The 17797-nt window shown below is 52.3% G+C and overlaps 1 protein-coding gene across 6 annotated transcripts in view; it reads right to left on the bottom strand.

Annotated features, from left to right (window-relative positions):
• Nucleotides 1–7272: 7272 nt before the first annotated feature.
• SIL1 (SIL1 nucleotide exchange factor) overlaps nt 7273–17797 on the bottom strand; it is a 291152-nt gene continuing 280627 nt past the window's right edge. For all 6 annotated transcript variants that reach the window (XM_032627597.1, XM_032627595.1, XM_032627594.1 and 3 more), the window contains 3 exons: nt 12329–12425; nt 11720–11884; nt 7273–7799 (listed from right to left, as the gene is read on the bottom strand). In XM_032627597.1, coding sequence (XP_032483488.1) covers nt 7443–7799; nt 11720–11884; nt 12329–12425 — 619 coding nt within the window. In that variant the 3' untranslated portion in view covers nt 7273–7442. The remainder of the gene's footprint in view (nt 7800–11719; nt 11885–12328; nt 12426–17797) is intronic.

Here is a 17797-nt window from a genome sequence, read left to right as displayed (position 1 = left end):
AATACAGTTGATTTTTGTATGTTGACCTCAGGAGCATGTTAAACGTATTGCTATTTCTAGGAGATTTTTTTGTACATTCCATGGGATTTTTTTTACACTGACGATTGTGTCATCTATGAATAGAGACAGTTTTATTTCTTCTTTTTCATTCAGTATGCCTTTTATTTCATTTTCTTGCCTTACCGCACTGCCCAGGATTTCCTGTACGATATTGAAAAGGAGAGGTGAGAGCCGGCATTCTTGCTTTGTTCCCAATCTTAGAAAAAAAGAAGTCAGTCTTTGACTATTTGAGGTTTGCTGTAGGTTTTTATGTGGTTTCCCTTCATCAGGTTAAGGAAGTTCCCTTAGTTCCTGATTTGCTGAGAGTTTTTATTAAGAATGGATACTGAATTTTGTCAAATGTTCTTTCTGCATCTATTGGGATGATCATGTGGCTTTTTCTTCTTTAGTCTATTTATGTGGTGATTTGAGTTGAACTAGTCTTGTATTCCCAGGATAAACAGCCACTTGGTGATGATGTATCTTTTTATATACTGCTACATTCAATTTGCTAATATTCTGTCAAGGAGCTCGCATTGAAGATTTTACTAGGGACTGCAGAAAAATGTGAAGTACTTACCACAGCCTCCAAGATCTCCCCTCCCCAAGCCCCCCAACCTCATCATTTATGAGGGATGCTGATCTGTAATTCTTTTTTTTTTTGTCTTTGCAATTTATTTAACACAGATTCACTGTGGGAATTATAATAATTTCACTAGCCAAGAGAATACAGGATGTCTCTTAATAAACCAATAAAGAAATTAAACATACTCAAAACAAATGATAGATTAATTACCCTATTGTACCAGGCAAGGTGAGATAAAAGGAATAAAGTCCAACTACACCTTAGTTAAGGTGTACCTTTTCTATGAGTTTTAGCTTCTCCGGAGAGAAGGCTTTGCCAACCAAGATCTGACTTCCATCTGCCAGCATAAAAGTTCATCGCAGCTAGAGCACGTTGCTAGGGAACAGTGGTGCAGGTGCCCACGGGCAGGCTGATCTCCTCTGGCTGCTGTTCCAACCACCACCTAAGAAAGGTGTCGCCTTTACCAAGGCAAGAGGTATTAGCAAAGGGTAGCTTTTACCCGGACTGACAGTTGCTTCTCATGTTCTTACCAATAAGCCCCCAGAAAGCCCCCTCAGCGGCTGGGCTAATAAGTGCTTTTCTTTTTTTTTTCTCTTTTACTTTTTATTTTATATTGGAGTATAGTTGATTAACAATGTTGTTAGTGTCAGGTGTACAGCAAAGTGATTCAGTTATACATATACATGTATCTATTCTTTTTCAAATTCTTTTACCATTTAAGTTGTTACATAATATTGAGCAGAGTTTCCTGTGCTAATACAGTAGGTCCTTGTTGGTTATCCATTTAAAAAATAGCAGCATGTACAAGTCAATCCCAAACTCCCTAACTATCCCTCCCCGCCCAACCCTTCCCACCCACCACCCCCAGTAACCATAAGTTCATTCTTTAAGTCTGTTAGTTTGTTTGGGTTTTGTAAATAAGTTCATTTGTATCATTTTTTTTTTAGATTCTGCATATAAGTGATATACAATATTCCTCTTTGTCTGTCTGACTTACGTCACTCAGTATGACAATCTCTAGGTCCATCGGTCCATCCATGTTGCTGCAAATAGCATTATTTTGTTCTTTTTTAATGGCTGAGTAATATTCCATTGTATATATGTACCACATCTTCTTTATCCATTCCTCTGTCAATGGACATTTAGGTTGCTTCCATGTCTTGGCTACTGTAAACAGTGCTGCAATGAACACTGGGGTGCATGTATCCTTTCGGACCATGTTTTTCTCCAGATATACACCCAGGAGTGGGATTGCTGGATCATATGGTAGTTCTATTTTTAGTTTTTTAAGGAACCTCCATACTGTTCTCCACAGTGGCTGTATCAATTTACATTCCCACCAACAGTGTAGGAGGGTTCCCTTTCACCACATCCTCTCCAGCATTTATCGTTTGTGGATTTTAAAAATATATACATTTATTTGGCTGTGCCGGGTCTTAGTTGTGGCACACGGGATCTTCATTGCAGCATGTGGGCTCTTAGTTGCAGCATGTGGGATCTAGTTCCCCTACCGGGGATTGAACCCGGGCCCCCTGCATTGGGAGTGTGGAGTCTTAACCACTGGACCATCAGCGAAGTCCCTGTTTGTGGGTTTTTTGATGACAGACATTCAGACAGGTGTGAGGTGATATCTCATTGTAGTTTTGATTTACATTTCTCTAATAATTACCAATGCTGAACATCTTTTCATGTGCCTCTTGGCCATCTGTATGTCTTCTTTGGAGAAACGTCTATTTAGGTCCTCTGCCCATTTTTTGATTGGATTCTTTTTCAAAGAACCATCTTTTCATTTCACTGATTTTCTTTAGTTTTTCTGTCTTCAACTTTATTGGTTTCTGCTTTTATCTTTATTATTTTCTTTTCTTCTGCTTTCTTTGGGTTTAATTTGCTCTTTTACTAGTTTTTAAAGATTACCTTTGTTCTTTTAATATTTAATTTTAAGTATATACAATTTGATTTTTTTAAAGGTTTTTTTGATGTGGACCATTTTTAAAGTCTTTATTGAATTTGTTACAGTATTGCCTCTGTTTTATGTTTTGGTTTTTCGGCCGCGAGGCATGTGGGAGTTTAGCTCCCCAACCAGGGATCGAACCCGCACCTCCTGCACTGGAAGGCAAAGTCTCAACCACTGGACCGCCAGGGAAGTCCCCAATTTGATTTTTTTTTTTTTTTTTTGCGGTACGCGGGCCTCTCACCGCTGTGGCCTCTCCCGCTGCAGAGCACAGGCTCTGGACGCGCAGGCTCAGCGGCCACGGCTCACAGGCCCAGCCGCTCCGCGGCACGCAGGATCCTCCCGGACCGGGGCACAAACCCATGCCCCCTGCATCGGCAGGCGGACTCCCAACCACTGCGTCACCAGGGAAGCCCCCCAATTTGATTTTTAACAATGGCTGTGTTCCATAACCAGCTCACAATGTTTCTCATATCCACACGCCTCACACACTGCTATGAGCTGGCTCCATCACACACTGCTTCTGAGTTTCTCTCTTCACAGGTGGCCTCTTCCCTCAGCTCTAGACTCTCTCCAGCTGCCTATTCAGCATCCCCACTGGAATGTCTAATCAATATCTCAATACAAACATGTCAAAACAACATCCACCACAAGGCCCCAATCTTTTTTCCCCTACTCTTCTATCCTCCCACTTTGTAAACAGCATCTCCACACACCAGTTCGCTCAAGTGCCCGGGTAGGGCTTCATCCTTGACTCTTCTTTCCTCACACACCACATGTAGTCAGTCAGCAAGTCCTCTCAGCTTGACCTTTAAAACACATCTGGAGTCTGACCACTTCACACCACCTTCTCTATCATCACCCTGGTTCACACCGTATCAGCTGTTACCTAGATTCTACATCACACCCCACATGGGCCTCCTGCTTCGTTCCTGCCCATGTCATCTATTCTCACCACAGCAACATGAGTGATCCTGCTAAAATGTCAGTCACGTCGGGTCTCTCCTCTGCTCACAACTTTCCAATGGCTCCCATCGCAAAGAAGAAGCTCAAGTCCTTACCAGAGCAGCCAGGATCTGCCCTCCCCATGTTGCTTACTATTCTCCCTTCCACCGACTCTTGCTTTTCTTCCAACACCCAGCCATGTTCCTGTCTCTGATATTCCCTTGGTCTACAAAGCACTTCCCCAGATCCCCACGGGGCTCACTGCCCCGCTTCCTTCTGTTCACACAGCACCTCCTCAGAGAGGCCTTCCCTGACACTCTTTAACCCCATTTCAGGCTTTATTTTTCTTCATAGCTTTTAGCACTCACTGCCAGACATCATATTACATACTTATTAGTCAGGGTCTACCCCACACACACCTCTACTGTTCCACTTACCACTTCATGCCCTAGAACAACACCTGGGTCCTAGTAGTCCTAAATCAGATTTGTTTGTGAATGAAGGACTGAATAAATGAATTGAGCAGCAGCCAGGAGAATGCTTAAAACTCACCCCTGGCTCCCTGCTGTATCGGGACGAGGGCGCACTCCCTGGCAAGGCTGGTAGGCTGCTGGAGAATGTGGTCCCTTTGACTTCTGTGGCTCCACCTTGGCCACCTGGCCCTTCACCCCTGGCACTTCCTCCACCTATGGTGAACTTCTGGGTTCCTCAAATGGACCACTCTCTCTCAACCTCAGGCCTTCTTCTGTCTTCAGGCTGGAAACCCTTTCCCCACTCCACTTGGCTTACTCTTCAAATGTCCTTCAGGCTACAGCTTGGCTACCACCGACTCTGGGAGGCCTTCCTTGACTTCTTCAACTAGGTGAGGGGTCTCCTCAGCTCCAACTGACCAAGGCTTCCCCTACCACAGTATATGTCACGCTCAACTGCTTCCCCACCAGACTGTGAGCTCCCTGGTGGCAGGGCCTGTGATTTACTAATCTCAGGCCGGGGGGCCCAACACAGAGTACGTGCTCAACAAATACAATTTGAATGAAAGAATGAATGAACAAGTGGATTAATAAAGACCAAGCCTGCTGAGGGATGGGGAGAGGACCTAGGCCCCCCACCCTACTCCCCACCCCTGCTAGCCTCCCGCACAGAGGGCCTGGTTCAGCCCAGCTGAGGAGCAGGGAACCAGCAATCATCCAGGGACTACAGGGTGTCAGCCAGTCAGAGCTCTCAGTCCAGTCCTTTCCAGAAGGCCAAGAGCCTTGGGGCCCCACCACGTGACAGGGGTGGGAGAAGAAATAAACGGCTTCCAGGCCCTGGCAGGAAGAAGCTGAATCACCCCAAGTCTGGTCACTATGCCCGCCCGCCATTACCACTTTCTGCCTAACTTCAAGCCCAGGTCACACTCCCTGGGCACTGTTCCCAGGATGGCACCCAAAGGGAAGGCAGAAAAGGGCTCCTCCTAGACCTGCAGACAACCATCACTGATGAACTGGGTGGCAGAACCAGAATCCACACCCATGCAGCCTGAGCCTGAGCCCTAGGTCACACTGCTGCCTGTGTCCCTGGAAGGTCTGCTTCAGGGTCCAGGACCAAAAAGTCAGAGGCCCATGATGAACCCAGATGAGGCCACTGAGAAGACAGACTGTAGACCAAGCTTCGCCCGCCCTGATGCCTTGTCTGTGTGTATGTGAAGTGGAGAAGAAGGGAGAAACGGTCCCATCACCCGGCTGTGGCAGCCTGGCACTGGTCTGGCTCCCCTCTCTCACCCCCCATATGCTCTTTTCTCGGCCCCAGCGTCCCCTCTCCCCAAGAGTTCATGGCCCAAAATCTCCTTTCCGCTTTACAGGTATGCTATTTTATGCAGCATACCTGAGGGCAGAAGAGATATCGGGGTCCTCAATTAGGCCTCTACTAGTGTCACTCCTTCCGTGGGAACCCCTTCCCATATCCCAGATCAGACCCTGGTGGTTACAAAAGCTTCAATGGCTCTGGGGATCCTCAGTCCTAGCCTGATACTACCACAGGGGCCTCACAAGCCCTCCTTCCACAGCTCCCCACATTTCTGTCAGCCCTCATCCAAATAGTGCACCTGCTCCTACAGCCTCAGTGCTCACCTCTGCCAGGACCGAGACTCAGACCAGACTTGTTCCCAAGTCCAAGCTCCCCCTCTCCATGTGCCAGGGCAGCCCCATTCCCCTATGTCTCACCTTCCCCCTTTCTCAAATTCACCTGAGAGTCTCCTGACACCCTCTTTAAAGTGACTCTTGACCTTGGCCTTAGCCAGGTCCCAACACTTCCTTTCTGTACCCTGCCCTGCTCTGCCATCTCTCCTGGCCCTCCCACCACTGCCTGTCAAATTAAAATGATACTCTTCTGAGCCAAACATTCAAGCTTTCCACAGCATGCTCAGCCTAGCAAACTCCAGCTCTGCCACTCAGAACCTGTGTGATCTCAGGCAGATCATTTAGCCTCTCTGGCCATGATTTCCTCATATGTAAAATGTACTTCGAAGGCTACTGAGAGGTTTTAAAGGCAGTGAGTCAGTAGGTATCCAACACTTGATAGACTTTGGGTCTGATCCCCACAACGGCCGAGCCCTGAGGCATCCTACCCCGGCTCAACAGACTCCTGCTTTCCTCCCACCCTCCTGGGAGAGCTCTCTGCAGCCAGCAGCACTCCCAGGCTTCCTGTGTGTTGTGGCATGAGGTGGGCAGGAGGGGGTCTGAGGCCGAGCAAAGAGACTGCAGGGAAGGAAGCCACCAACTTGCCCCAGGTTTCTCTGGGCCTCAATTTCTCCTCAGCTCAGTGAAGCTGAGATTTCTACATGCAAGGCCAGGATGGGGAGACTTCTACATGGAGGCTGGGAGGGGCTGCCTGAACAGCAGGAGTGAGCCTCTGGTGCATTGGGAAAGGCAGAAAAACAAACGCACCAGAATCCAAATCAGGAAAGCCCAGAGCAGGGGTTGCCATGGCAACCTGCAGCAGGCTCCCAACTTCTCTGGGGTGGGAGCAGCGACTTGTCAGGCTCGGCTGCCCCTGCCTCCAAGGCCGCCTCCTCCAGCTCAGTGCAGATCACCACGGACACAGAAGAGGGGCAAGGGCACAGAGAAGCACCTCTGCCCCGTCAGGTGGGCCTGGCAGGCCTGGGCTCCCACTACCAGCTTTATCGAGATTACTCCTCTCCCAGAGTTAGGCCTACACCCAAAGGCCTCCAGAGGGCACGCAGCCACCGCAGTCCCACCACCCAGGCCCCAGCACCAAAAGCTCCAGCCTCGCCCATCAGCTGCCTGGGCTGACACGGCATCCCTGCGTGTGGAGATGCCCTCAGGCTTCTGCCAGTGCCAGTGGCCTTGAAACTAATATGTAGGCACAGGATGAAGGGGGCAGTGAGATGATTACCCAGACCTCCTGACATAGCTGGGTGAGGAGGTGACAAGCACGAGTGCCAGGCACTGGTGTAGTGCTTTATGTATGTTTTCTCTCATTTAATAGCATTCCCCTTTGACAGATGAGGAAACAGCCTCAGGGAAGTTAAATGACTTCCCAAAGTCACAGAGCCACTCATTGGCTGGTAAGGAGCTGGGTCCCAACTGGGGTTTTCCAACTCCTGGGCCCAGACCCTTCCCACGGGGCCTGTTACTGGATGCCCTGGACTGACCACCCAGCACGTCACCAGGGGACCTCAGGGCGCTATCACCCAAAGACCACCAAAGCACTGTGCCCAGTCTGCACAGACACACAGTAAACAGACAGACAATGGCCTTCATGCTTCCATTTAATGGCCAGGCCAGCACTGCCCAGACGATGCCCAGGCTCCAGTGGGGAAGTCCTCCCTCCTAGCTGGTATCCCCTGAAAAGCCCACCCCAGCTGGTGCCCCTCAGCCTCACTAGCAGCATCCCAGTCTAGTCCCAGTGTCAGGGGCAGCCTCATCTTAGCTCCTTCAGCAAGCTGTTGATAGAGCCCAGGAGTTCCCAGAAGTAGCCCTCATCCTCGCCATCCTGGAGCTCCAGGGCAGCCAGTGCCTGGTACTCAGCCTGGAGGATGACCAGCGTCCTGTTGAGCTGCGAGTCCTGACGGTAGCGGTCCCGACAGGTGGCCAGGAGGGCACCCAGCGTTTGTAGCACCTTTTCACGGGCATCGTGCTCTGGCAGTGCCAGGAGGTGGGCAGTGATCTCGCACCAGCCCTGTTCCTGAAGGCCTGGCAGGAGGTGCACCTGGCGGTACTGCTGCAGCTTCTCTGGGGACGTCTCCCGCATCAGCTCGGCCTCCTCCTCAGCAAACATCTGCCATCCACACGGCCAGGGGCCAGGGTGTGGGAAGGGGAAAGAACACACAGAGAGCAGTCAGCCCTGCCTTTTAGACTCGAAGGCACATGGCTGACCCATGAGTCTGCACCCTCTTCCTCCTTCCCCTTGGGCCTCAAAGGCCCTTCATGGGAGAAGGCCAACTGGACTCATAGCTTCACACATGCTCTCCAGCTCATCCATATGTCCACCCATCTGTCCATCCATCCACTCATCAAAAACAACTGTGTAATGTGCCAGGTGCTGGAGAAACCAAGATGGAGACATGGTCCCTGCCCTCAAGGAGCTCAGGATCTATCAGGAGATTAAAAATTAACTCAATAAGTCCTAAATATCATGATACATTTCATCCAGCAGGGTGGTGTGGAGGCAGACAGTCTGGATTCAAATTCCTGCTCCACCACTGACAGCTGAATGACGGAATGACCTTGGGCTAGCACTTTGCCTCCCTGAGACCCAATGCCATCATCTCTTATATGGAGGAGAGGACGTAACCCCTTCAGGACTGTTGGGAGAACTCAGTGGGACAGTGACCATGCAGCCAGTGCCCAGCACAGAGAGCACACCCACAATGTGAGCTTCGCCATCAACAAACGTTAGCTGTACCAGCAGCAGCATCACATCACCATCACCACAACTACAGATCCACTCCCTCACAGGAGTTAGGGCACGGGCGACAGAGGAGGCTGGCAAGTCCCTGAGCCTTGAGGGACTTGTGGGAGTTGACCAAGGGGATAAGGGTGTAGGGTTCACAGACACAGGAGGGTTGCAACAATAGGCCTGGGCCCACCTCATGTTTGAAGACCAGCAGGCTGTTATGGTCGATGGGGCACGAGGGCCAGGCTGGGGCCCAGAATGCTTGGAGCCCTGGGCGTCCCTGGCCATTATGCTGAGGGCCTGGGGAGTTGAGGAAAGTTTGGGCAGGAAGTCACAGGCATGGCCTGTGTCTGGTAAGTGCAGAAACCCAGCCCCATCAGAATATGGCGGGAACCGATCCTGCCAGGCTGCCGGAGGAAACACCTGAAACCCGACAAGTTACCAACTTATTTCGCAATGCAGAGTACTAATCACTATACGATCACGGCTAGCCACCAGGAGTCTACCAACTTATTTCAAATGTCAGAGGAAGGCTATGCAGAGATGGAGGGTCGGCAATGGGTAGAGATGTCCCATACTGGTTGTACTAAATGTACTTGCAAGAAGAAAGAAGAAATCACTGCCCTAACTCCAGGGGAGGATGAGGCATGCAGATGACAGGGAAGGCAAGAGGGAAGCCCAGAAAAAGATCAGGGGCCACAGTGGAGAACCTGATGGCTGTGGCGCTTGTTGGAGCTGGCAGAGGAAGCAGGGGAGGAGGGGGGTCAGCATCCTGGGACAGAAAAGGCTGAGAGGGATGGAGTAGTCCTTTCCTAACCTACTCCCAAGTCCTGCCAGCTCCACCTCCAAACACATCCCAGTCCTCCCAGCTCTCTGCCCCATGGGCGCTGCTCCTCACTGCACTTTTGCAGTCTCCTGCCTCCCGCTCCCAGCCTGCATCCTCCAGTCCTCTGACAGCAGACAATGACACAGCCCCAAACCCTTCACAACTTGGCATTTCTGATGATAAAGACTGACTCCCTTCCCTGGGACTTGGAGGCTCTTCAGGATCTGGCCCTGCCTGCACTTGGGCTCCTCCCCACACATGCCCTCACTCTGGCACCCGTCACACCAACTCTCCCCCAGGATCTATGTACGTGCAGCTCCCACTTCCAGGCACCCTCTCACCCAACACTGACTCCACAGTCAACTTGACTCACCCCTCATTTCTCTCACTCAGCACCTCCTTTGACTCCCCAGAAGAGGTTAGGGCCCTGATCATAAGCCTCCAGGGCCTACATGCTCTAGGAGATTCTCTGATAAATGTCTGCCTGAAAGCACCAGGAGGGCAGGGACCATGGGGCTGGCACAGCACTGGCAGGGCAGATACCCAGTCAACACCTGTGGAAGGAACCAGCGGGCAGGTCACCCCTGCGGCCCTTCAGCTCCAAGAAGGCACGAGAGGACGTGGGCTCATGACCACAGGAGGGCATCCCAGCTCTGCAGGAGCCCAGATGTCAGGGCATAGTTTCTTAGTGGAGGGCCCACCAAGAGCCAAGGGACAGAAGAAGAAATGCCTGGGGTCTGGCAGACCACAGAAGGGGTAAGCCGGTGTGCCAAGGACCCTAACAATCTGAGAGGTGGTCCCACACTCTCATGGGAATTCTGCCTTCAGCTGCTACCTCCCGACACCAAAGATGCCCTCAAGGTGCATGGCACCCCCTGGTTGGCAACCTGTCACACCTCTACCTTCAGGCAGCTCTGGACCCATCCCCAGATGGGTTTGGCTAGTTTGACTAGCTCTTTATTCTCTCTGAGAAACCATAAGAACAAGAAGCCCTGACTGCCTCAAGCGTAAAGTATGGCTGCCATCTGTTCTAACACTCTCTGGCTGAAACTCCTCCACGGTCCTCCACCTGTAGGAGGATGGCTGTCTCCATACTGTTTGCAGAGAGACGCCACTCCCTCCCTGATATTCACAGCACCCCAAAGCCTCAAAGGTCGGCTCCGGGGCCAGCTGACTCAGGGGCCTGCCTCTCACCAGGGCAGCCTTGGTGAGACTGCCAGTGGTAGCTCTCCAGGGATGAAGCAAAGTCACAGTGCCCGCTACGCCAGGGCTGGGGGCAGCAAAGAGACACCCAAGTCACAAGGGCAAAGTGATAGGTTTCTCCCGGGAAATGCCAAGCCTGTGTACATGTCCTTCCCCTGGCTTGCTGGCCCACTCCCAGGATGTCAGCTGTGCCCTGGCCCTATTAATTGGACGTGAGGACCACATGGCTGCTTGCTGTTCTGAGAAACAGGGTTTCTGCAGCTTAGAGGGGTGGAGGAAGAGAAAGGGGGAGAGGGGGAGAGAGAGAGAGAGAGAGGCTGAAAGACAAGACAGGGCAAGAGAGACAGAGTGAGTACACACACAAAAAAGCCAACAGGTGGAGAGAAATGCAGCAACAGACAACCCTGATCCTTGGCCTGAGGCCTGGCGGGAGGGGTGCGCAGGGGAGGGCCAGGGAGGAAGGGCTGGGCCCCTCTTCCTCCAACATTCAGAAGTGGTTTCCAGCGGCTGCCCAGCCCTGCTCCACTAATCCGCAGTTGGCTGTAGGGAGAGTGTGGCCCCAGAGAGGCAGCTGAGAAAACCCTGCCAATGCTCTCTGCAGCAGCTGAATTAAGAATCAGCCCTGGCTGGTTTTACCCTCTCCTTAATTAAGACACTTCTCAGGCTCAAAAACACCAAAGTGGACTGGGGACCAAGTCTCCTCCCAGATGGCAAGCCCGTGGGTCCCTGGGTCCTTCAGTGGCAGCCAGTCTGAGCCCCTGCCCAGAGCCAAAGCTCCCAGAGGAGGCACCTCCAGGTTTCTAGAATCTTAAGATTCAGCATCATTCCAGCCCCTGGCTCCTCAGTCTCCTGGCTACTGTGATGGCTCCCAGACACAGCTGCTCCTGGTCACCCGCACCCCAGGTTTCAGCCAAATGACCTTTTATTCCATGAAGGGCTGATCCTGGCTGTTTCTGGCTTCTGGTCACACTGACCCTTCATCATGCTGACCCCTGACCACTGCCAGTGCCCCCTCCTCCCCTCCCACTCTTCACCAGCCCTCAGGTTTTAGCTCAGCAGTCACTTCCCACAGGACATCTGCCCTGACATCTCAGAAATCCTGGGCTCCATAGCATCCCTGTCAGCCCAGCTCAGGGCTGGCATGTTTGCTCAGGACACTCAGCTATGAGGATGTAGGGAATGGATGGAAGATATGGGGAGTGGGGAGGGTCAAATGGCCAGAAACAAACACAAAGCAAAGTGCACGGGAGGCAGGACAGGCCTGGGCACTCACCTTCTCAGTGACCAGGTCGTAGAGCAGAGTGACCACGCGCACGGCCAGCACCTCCATGCCCTTCTCCTGGACCAGACTCCTCAGCACCTGCAGTCCCCCCAGCTTCAGGAACTGCTGCTGGGCATAGGGGAAGTGTCGCAGTAAGGAGCACAGGGCAAACAGAACCTGGGGAGGCACAGATCCAGATGGGTGAGGGGCCACAGAAACTAGGCCTTGGGGCAAGCACCCGGAGGTACCCCAGCTACCCCAGCCCAGCTCCCATTCTTCCTGGCCCCAACCACCACCCTTGGGTATAGCTCACCCCAGTACCCAGGGCTGTGAGAGCCAGGAGAGATATCAGACACCTTCAACACCACCCAGTGGACAAACGGAGGCCCAGGGCAGGACACCAGGGTGTTGAACCTGAGACTGCACCGTGGGAGCAGGGCTCCGGATGCCTCACATACTGCTGTGCTGCTTTAGGTGAAGGGGACCTCTCCCCCTACGCCACCCAGCGGATGGCCACTCAGGCCCCCAAGGGTGACGTGTACAACCCGGAAAGGGACCCTTGTCTTTTAGGCTCCACGGGTGTGCTGGGGTCTGGGCGGGAAAAAGGCAGCAGAAACGCACCTTCTTCTTTGCAGTGAGAGACTGCTCTGTGGCCAGAACGACCAGCAACTTCTGCAAGGCTCCTCCCTCAATGGCCTCCACCTGGACCTTTGGGTTGCTGGAGGGGGAAGCACAGGAAAGCAGGACTTTACACCTACTCACCAACTTGGGGGCACGCCCCTGGGCCCAACCCAGGTAAGAGGGCTACCACCACAGCAGCCAACCCTGGGGAGGAACAAGGTGCACAGGGGGTGTTCCCACTCTGGACAAGCTAGAACTTATCTGGGGAACAGAAACAAACTGGTGTAGGTCCACCTGGGTACAATGGCCTATGGCACAGAAAGCAGGGCCAAGGGCCCCAGGCCAGTGTCCACTCCCTATCAGCCAATGGGCTGGGGCGATCTGGGAATGGAAATCACCGCTACCATTTTAAGATCCCTCTGATGCTGAAGATGCTACTTCAGTGTCCCTCCTATGGAAAGCCTTCCTCCACGCTCCTCAAGCCAGCCTTACGTGCTTCCCCCTTCCATGATCCCAGGTGCATCACACTCTGGGGGAATCACTAACGATCTGTTCCCTTCAGGGTGTGTAGCTCCAGGGCCAGGGACCCCTTCCTCTCTCTCTCCTCCTGGGTGGAGCACACAGACAGTATAGAGTAAACACTTATGGGAGGAAGGCAAGCAGAAAGAACAACATCCAGGGAGCCTTTGCATCCCTGAGTAGATCCTAACCCAGCTGCCTCTCTGTTGGACTCTCCACTATGTGAAAGCAGCTACTATGATTGTCCCCGTATCTCAGCACCCAGCACAGGGTCTGCCATGGCGTAGGGCCCTGGACAGTAAGGAGTGAATGAAGCAACATATGTGTACAACCATGACTGACTGTATCAACCAACAAACGGGCAACACTGAAACACAAAGAACCCAGAGCTGCCTCTGGAATGCCAGTCCCCATTCTGGGCTAGAGAAAGAGTGATGAGCTTTAAACAAATATTTCAGGCAAAGCGCTCATGGATGAAAGGATGGGGGTCCTGGAGGGTGAGACCTCCTCTAGGGCAGGGTGCCAGACAGGGACATGGCTGGGAACCCCTTACTTTCTAAGATCAAACTGATGATGCATTAAGGAGCAAGTGCCAAGCGCGGGGATCTGTGTAGTTAGGCCTTCGAAGGTCAAGATTCCTTCATCAGCAGCTTATGAGGCCTCAGAAAAGAAAGGTGGCAGGCATGTAAAAAGGCCTGAGACCAGCAGCAAGGGGAGAGGCTGGACCAGAGGTGAGACAGTGGCTGTCACCCTCACCCAGACAGCAAGCACACAGAGGGCACCCAGTCTCTTCTGGGCCCTGGCTGCCTTATCTTAGCATGGCCACCACAAAGTACCCTGGAGACCCAAAAAGCACCTGTTTCTCCTAACCCACAATCTTAGCAGGGGGCCCTCAGAACATCTTGGAGAGTAAGGCAGAGTACAGACAAATCAGAGAGTCGATTCCTGATCCAAAACCCAGAGAAAAGGAGAGGCAGGTAACAAGAGAGAGAGCACACTGCTGCTCACAGGAGAGGGCCTGGCACACAGCAGGCACCCCATACAAGCTGGCTGGATGGTACGGTAATGGGGCCCAAGTGAGTCCTTGATGGTCCACCCACTACTCCTACCAGGCCCCAGCTTCAAGGTTCGAAGCAGACTTAGCACATGGAGCCAGTTTTCCTGCTGTAAAATGGGAGGCGCCTGCATCCCTCTGCATCTTCTCTGCAAAAGGATGCGCAGGGTGGGTGCCGGCCTTTCCCACTGCAACTTCACTTGTGTCTGAGGAGCAGCCTGGAGATGCACTGGGGTCCCTGGGGAAGAAGGCTGACAGCTCCTCTCCAGATAGGCAGGTGGGCGCCAATGCAGCGATTATGGAGCTGAGCCTCTTCCCTGCCCCCTGCTCCCCCAACTTGAGAAAGGCAGCTGCTTCATCAAAGCGTGAGTTAATTAGGGCTGTCTCTGCCGTCACGTGTCTGAGGAACGCTCACCCACAACAGGCAGGGTCTAGGAAAAGAAGTCGACCACGCTGAGAAATTCACACAAACGTCAAACACAGTCTCCCAAGGAAGGGGGGCTGTGAGGCCCAACATCTCATCAGCCTCAGGGAACAGCACCTAGGAGCCCCATCCCCAGTGGGCCTGCAGAGCGGCACAGACAAGGCCCTCCAAAGACGTCATGTGAAGCTTCATCCTTGTCTACAGATCTGCTGAGAACAAGACCCAGAAACAATCACCTGGCTAACCCTGAAAGACAAGCTCAGAGCTCAGGAGCAGAGGGGTCTCCAAGGAGACCCAGCCTAAGCAGCTCCCAGAGTAGCAGCCCTGTCACTAACTTGGGCAGTACTGGGAGAGGGGAGAGACATGAATAATACTGGGACTCTGCCCACCCAGGTTTCACCTGGCAGAAGGGGAGAGAAGACTCAAACCCCAAAGGGAACCACAGCACAAACAAGAAAACAAACTACCAGGGGCAAAAGGGGAGGGCACATACTGTGTAGGCAAATTCCTAGGATCCTCCAGAGAAAGAATAAGCCAATGGGAGTAAACAAAAGATGCCAAAAGCCAAGAAGTATATGGCTTCCCCAGCATTTTGTCTATCAGAGCCCCAATGTGAGTTAGAAAGGGCCAGAAAGCACTGTCCTAGGAAAGATCTAGAGGCAAGGCACTGTCCAGGCAGTTGCTCAGAGAAGCCCCATGTGCAGAACAGATCCTTGGGGACACTCAGCCTGTTCTCTGCCACTCAACACTCAACAAGCCAGGCTCCACACATAGGAGAGACACCACACCGCCGTATTCTACTTACAGGTTTCAGAGTGAATAAATGAACGGCTATGTAACTTTTAGGCCGTACCAGGTGGCTCTGAACCTAAGGTCTGTGGGGGTTCAGAGAAAGAATGTCTGCTCTGGAAGAGCCAGGAGGGCTGCCTGGAAGAAGAGAGACTGCAGAAGACTGGAGTACAAGTGAGGAAGACAGCCTGTGCACCAGACGACAGGCATGTGCTCAGGGAACAGCATGAGCATGTACAGAGAGGCAAGCAGACCATTCAGTGGAAGGCTGCCCTGAAGAATCACAGAAAACAGGGCTGAGGAGTGCAGCTGACTCCTGACACAAGGGCAGGTCAGGCTGCGACTGAGGATGAAGAGACACAGGACTCATACCCTGCCCAGCAAGTGGAACCTGCTCCTGCTTCTCCTTCCTCAACACACGCAAGGCAAAATGGGGAGTTGGAAACAAGCACTTCTAGGGCATACAGACACAAGAGAGGGCCCATGAGAAGGGCCTGCCTCAGGACAGTGACCCCAGGGTGGGAGATGAGCTGGAGGGACACTCTGAGCCAGGCATAGCTCACAATTCCAGGTCAGGCCGACTGTTACGTGGTGTGTGTCGGTATCTGCCCAGCATCCTTTCTTCCTCACCAGGCACTGACACCCCTTTCTTCCCTTCCACTGATGGCTGTCTCTTCCACTCCTTGTGGTCCTGAGGGGGCAGGTCCCAACCCCGCAGGGAGTGCTTATGGCCCAATACTGGCTCATCATATCTGCCCCCCACCAGGCCCTCCGTTGGTTGCCGAGGACTGGCAATCAGAGCTTTTCAGTCTTCTACACTGGAGTCAGGACAAAGAAGTTCTCTTCTTCACAAGGTAGGTAGGTTGCTGTAAGCCAGAAGCACCTATAGCCATGCCAATAGCAGCCAGGTCCCATCCCAACCCAAACCATCCCCATGGAGGGAAGCCATTTAGAGCAGGAAAGAATAGAACTCAAACACAGGAGAAGTAAACCAGAGAGAAAAAGGGAAAGCCTGGTGCCTTTTGCCACTTGTGAAAATCACTTTCATAAGGCAATGAATTTACTTTTTCACCTGCAGCAGAGTCCTGAAAACTTGGGTAAGTAGAGCAGGACCATGGGCCAAATGTGGGCCTATGGCTGAGTGGGGCCAAGTGCAGCCTTAGCAGCCCTGGGCCCACACCCTGACTAGCTTAAATGAGGGAACTCACGTAACTCTGAGCTCTACCCCAGGCTTCAGGGCTTCAGTGGCTCCACGGACACATCAGGGGTTCCATACAAGCTGGCTGGATGGTACGGTAATGGGGCCCAAGTGAGTCCTTGATGGTCCACCCACTACTCCTACCAGGCCCCAGCTTCAAGGTTCAAAGCAGACTTAGCACATGGAAGCCAGGCTTCCGAAAAAAGCCTTTTAGCACCACCCAGTCAAAGAGGCTGAGGAAACACATCAGGAGGGTAGGAAAAACCAGGCTAGCATTTCCAGATGGCACTCAGTCCATCCAGGCAGGGACAGCAGAGAAGGGCTTTTCTTGAGCAATCTGCCCTAGAGGGGCAGACACCAACATGCTCTCAGAACCCCTCTCTCTCTCCAGGCAGCTCAGCCTTGGGCTCTGAATGCTCACTGCTATGTTTTGGGGGAAGAAATACCCAAAATAGCTCAGAGTGAGGTCTACAGAATGTGCCAGGGTGAAAGTCTGGAGAACTCTTGGTGAGAATCCTGTAAACAATGGCTGATGACCTTGGGCAAGTCCCTTCACTTCAGTTTCTTCACCTGTGAGGCAGAGCTAAAACTACCTTGAGTTAAAGATAGAATAGCTAACGAGTGCCAAAATGCTAGACAATACATTGTGACTGAAAGATTATAATTATAGTGGGTTTGCTACACAAAGAGGCCAGACCATATCCTTGAGAACACTGCTTTTATTCACCCCAGATGCCCCAGGCACATGTATGCTGGCCTCATCCCCCTCCTAGCCTACAGACTCAGGACTGGAGCTGTGGCCCACGCCTGAGGGTGGGGGTAGGGGTGTCTTGCTGGCTGGAAGATGGGTGTCCTGACAGCTGGGGATGTGAGTGAGTTGGAAGGGCAGGGGCCTGGAACGCCTCTCAGCGACATCAGTGGCGCTGGTGTGCTCAAAGTCAACAGAAGGATATTAAGGACGTAGCTCGTCTCCAATGAGATAAATGAGAATAAACCTTGTTTAGGGCTAAGATGGCTGGACTGAATAAATACCATTAGCACTTGGATTACTGGGATGTTCACAATCAGCGGGCGAGTCAGCTGTCTGTGTGCAGAGGGATGGCAGCAGCTGCTACTCTGTTAATCTTGAAGGCGGGGGGCGGGTGGGGTGCACGCAGAAATGGAAGTGATTGTATTTGCAGAAACCAAACGCTCTGGGTCAGGGTGACTGATGTGGGCAATATGCCAAGGGTCAGAGGTCATATTTCAGCTAACCAAGCTGAGCAAGTGTCTAGGGGGCATTGAGGAGGTGGTGGAGCTGATCTCAGGGTGGCCGGGGGGCTCATGAGAATGCTGCCCACTTCAGATTCAGAAGCTGCCCTCCTCCTTCCCTGTCACTCAGGACTCACTACATAATGTTCATGAAAATGTGAACATTTAGTTGTTCTTAAAGCTATTAGGAATTTCAAGATGGTGAGGGCAGAGCATTAAATCAAATACAGGCCC

Source organism: Phocoena sinus, chromosome 3 (genome assembly GCF_008692025.1).
Source record: "Phocoena sinus isolate mPhoSin1 chromosome 3, mPhoSin1.pri, whole genome shotgun sequence".
In the NCBI taxonomy this organism is placed as follows: Eukaryota; Metazoa; Chordata; class Mammalia; order Artiodactyla; family Phocoenidae; genus Phocoena; species Phocoena sinus.
The sequence above is the reverse complement of the archived record's forward strand: the minus strand, read 5'-3'. Positions and strand labels throughout refer to the sequence as shown.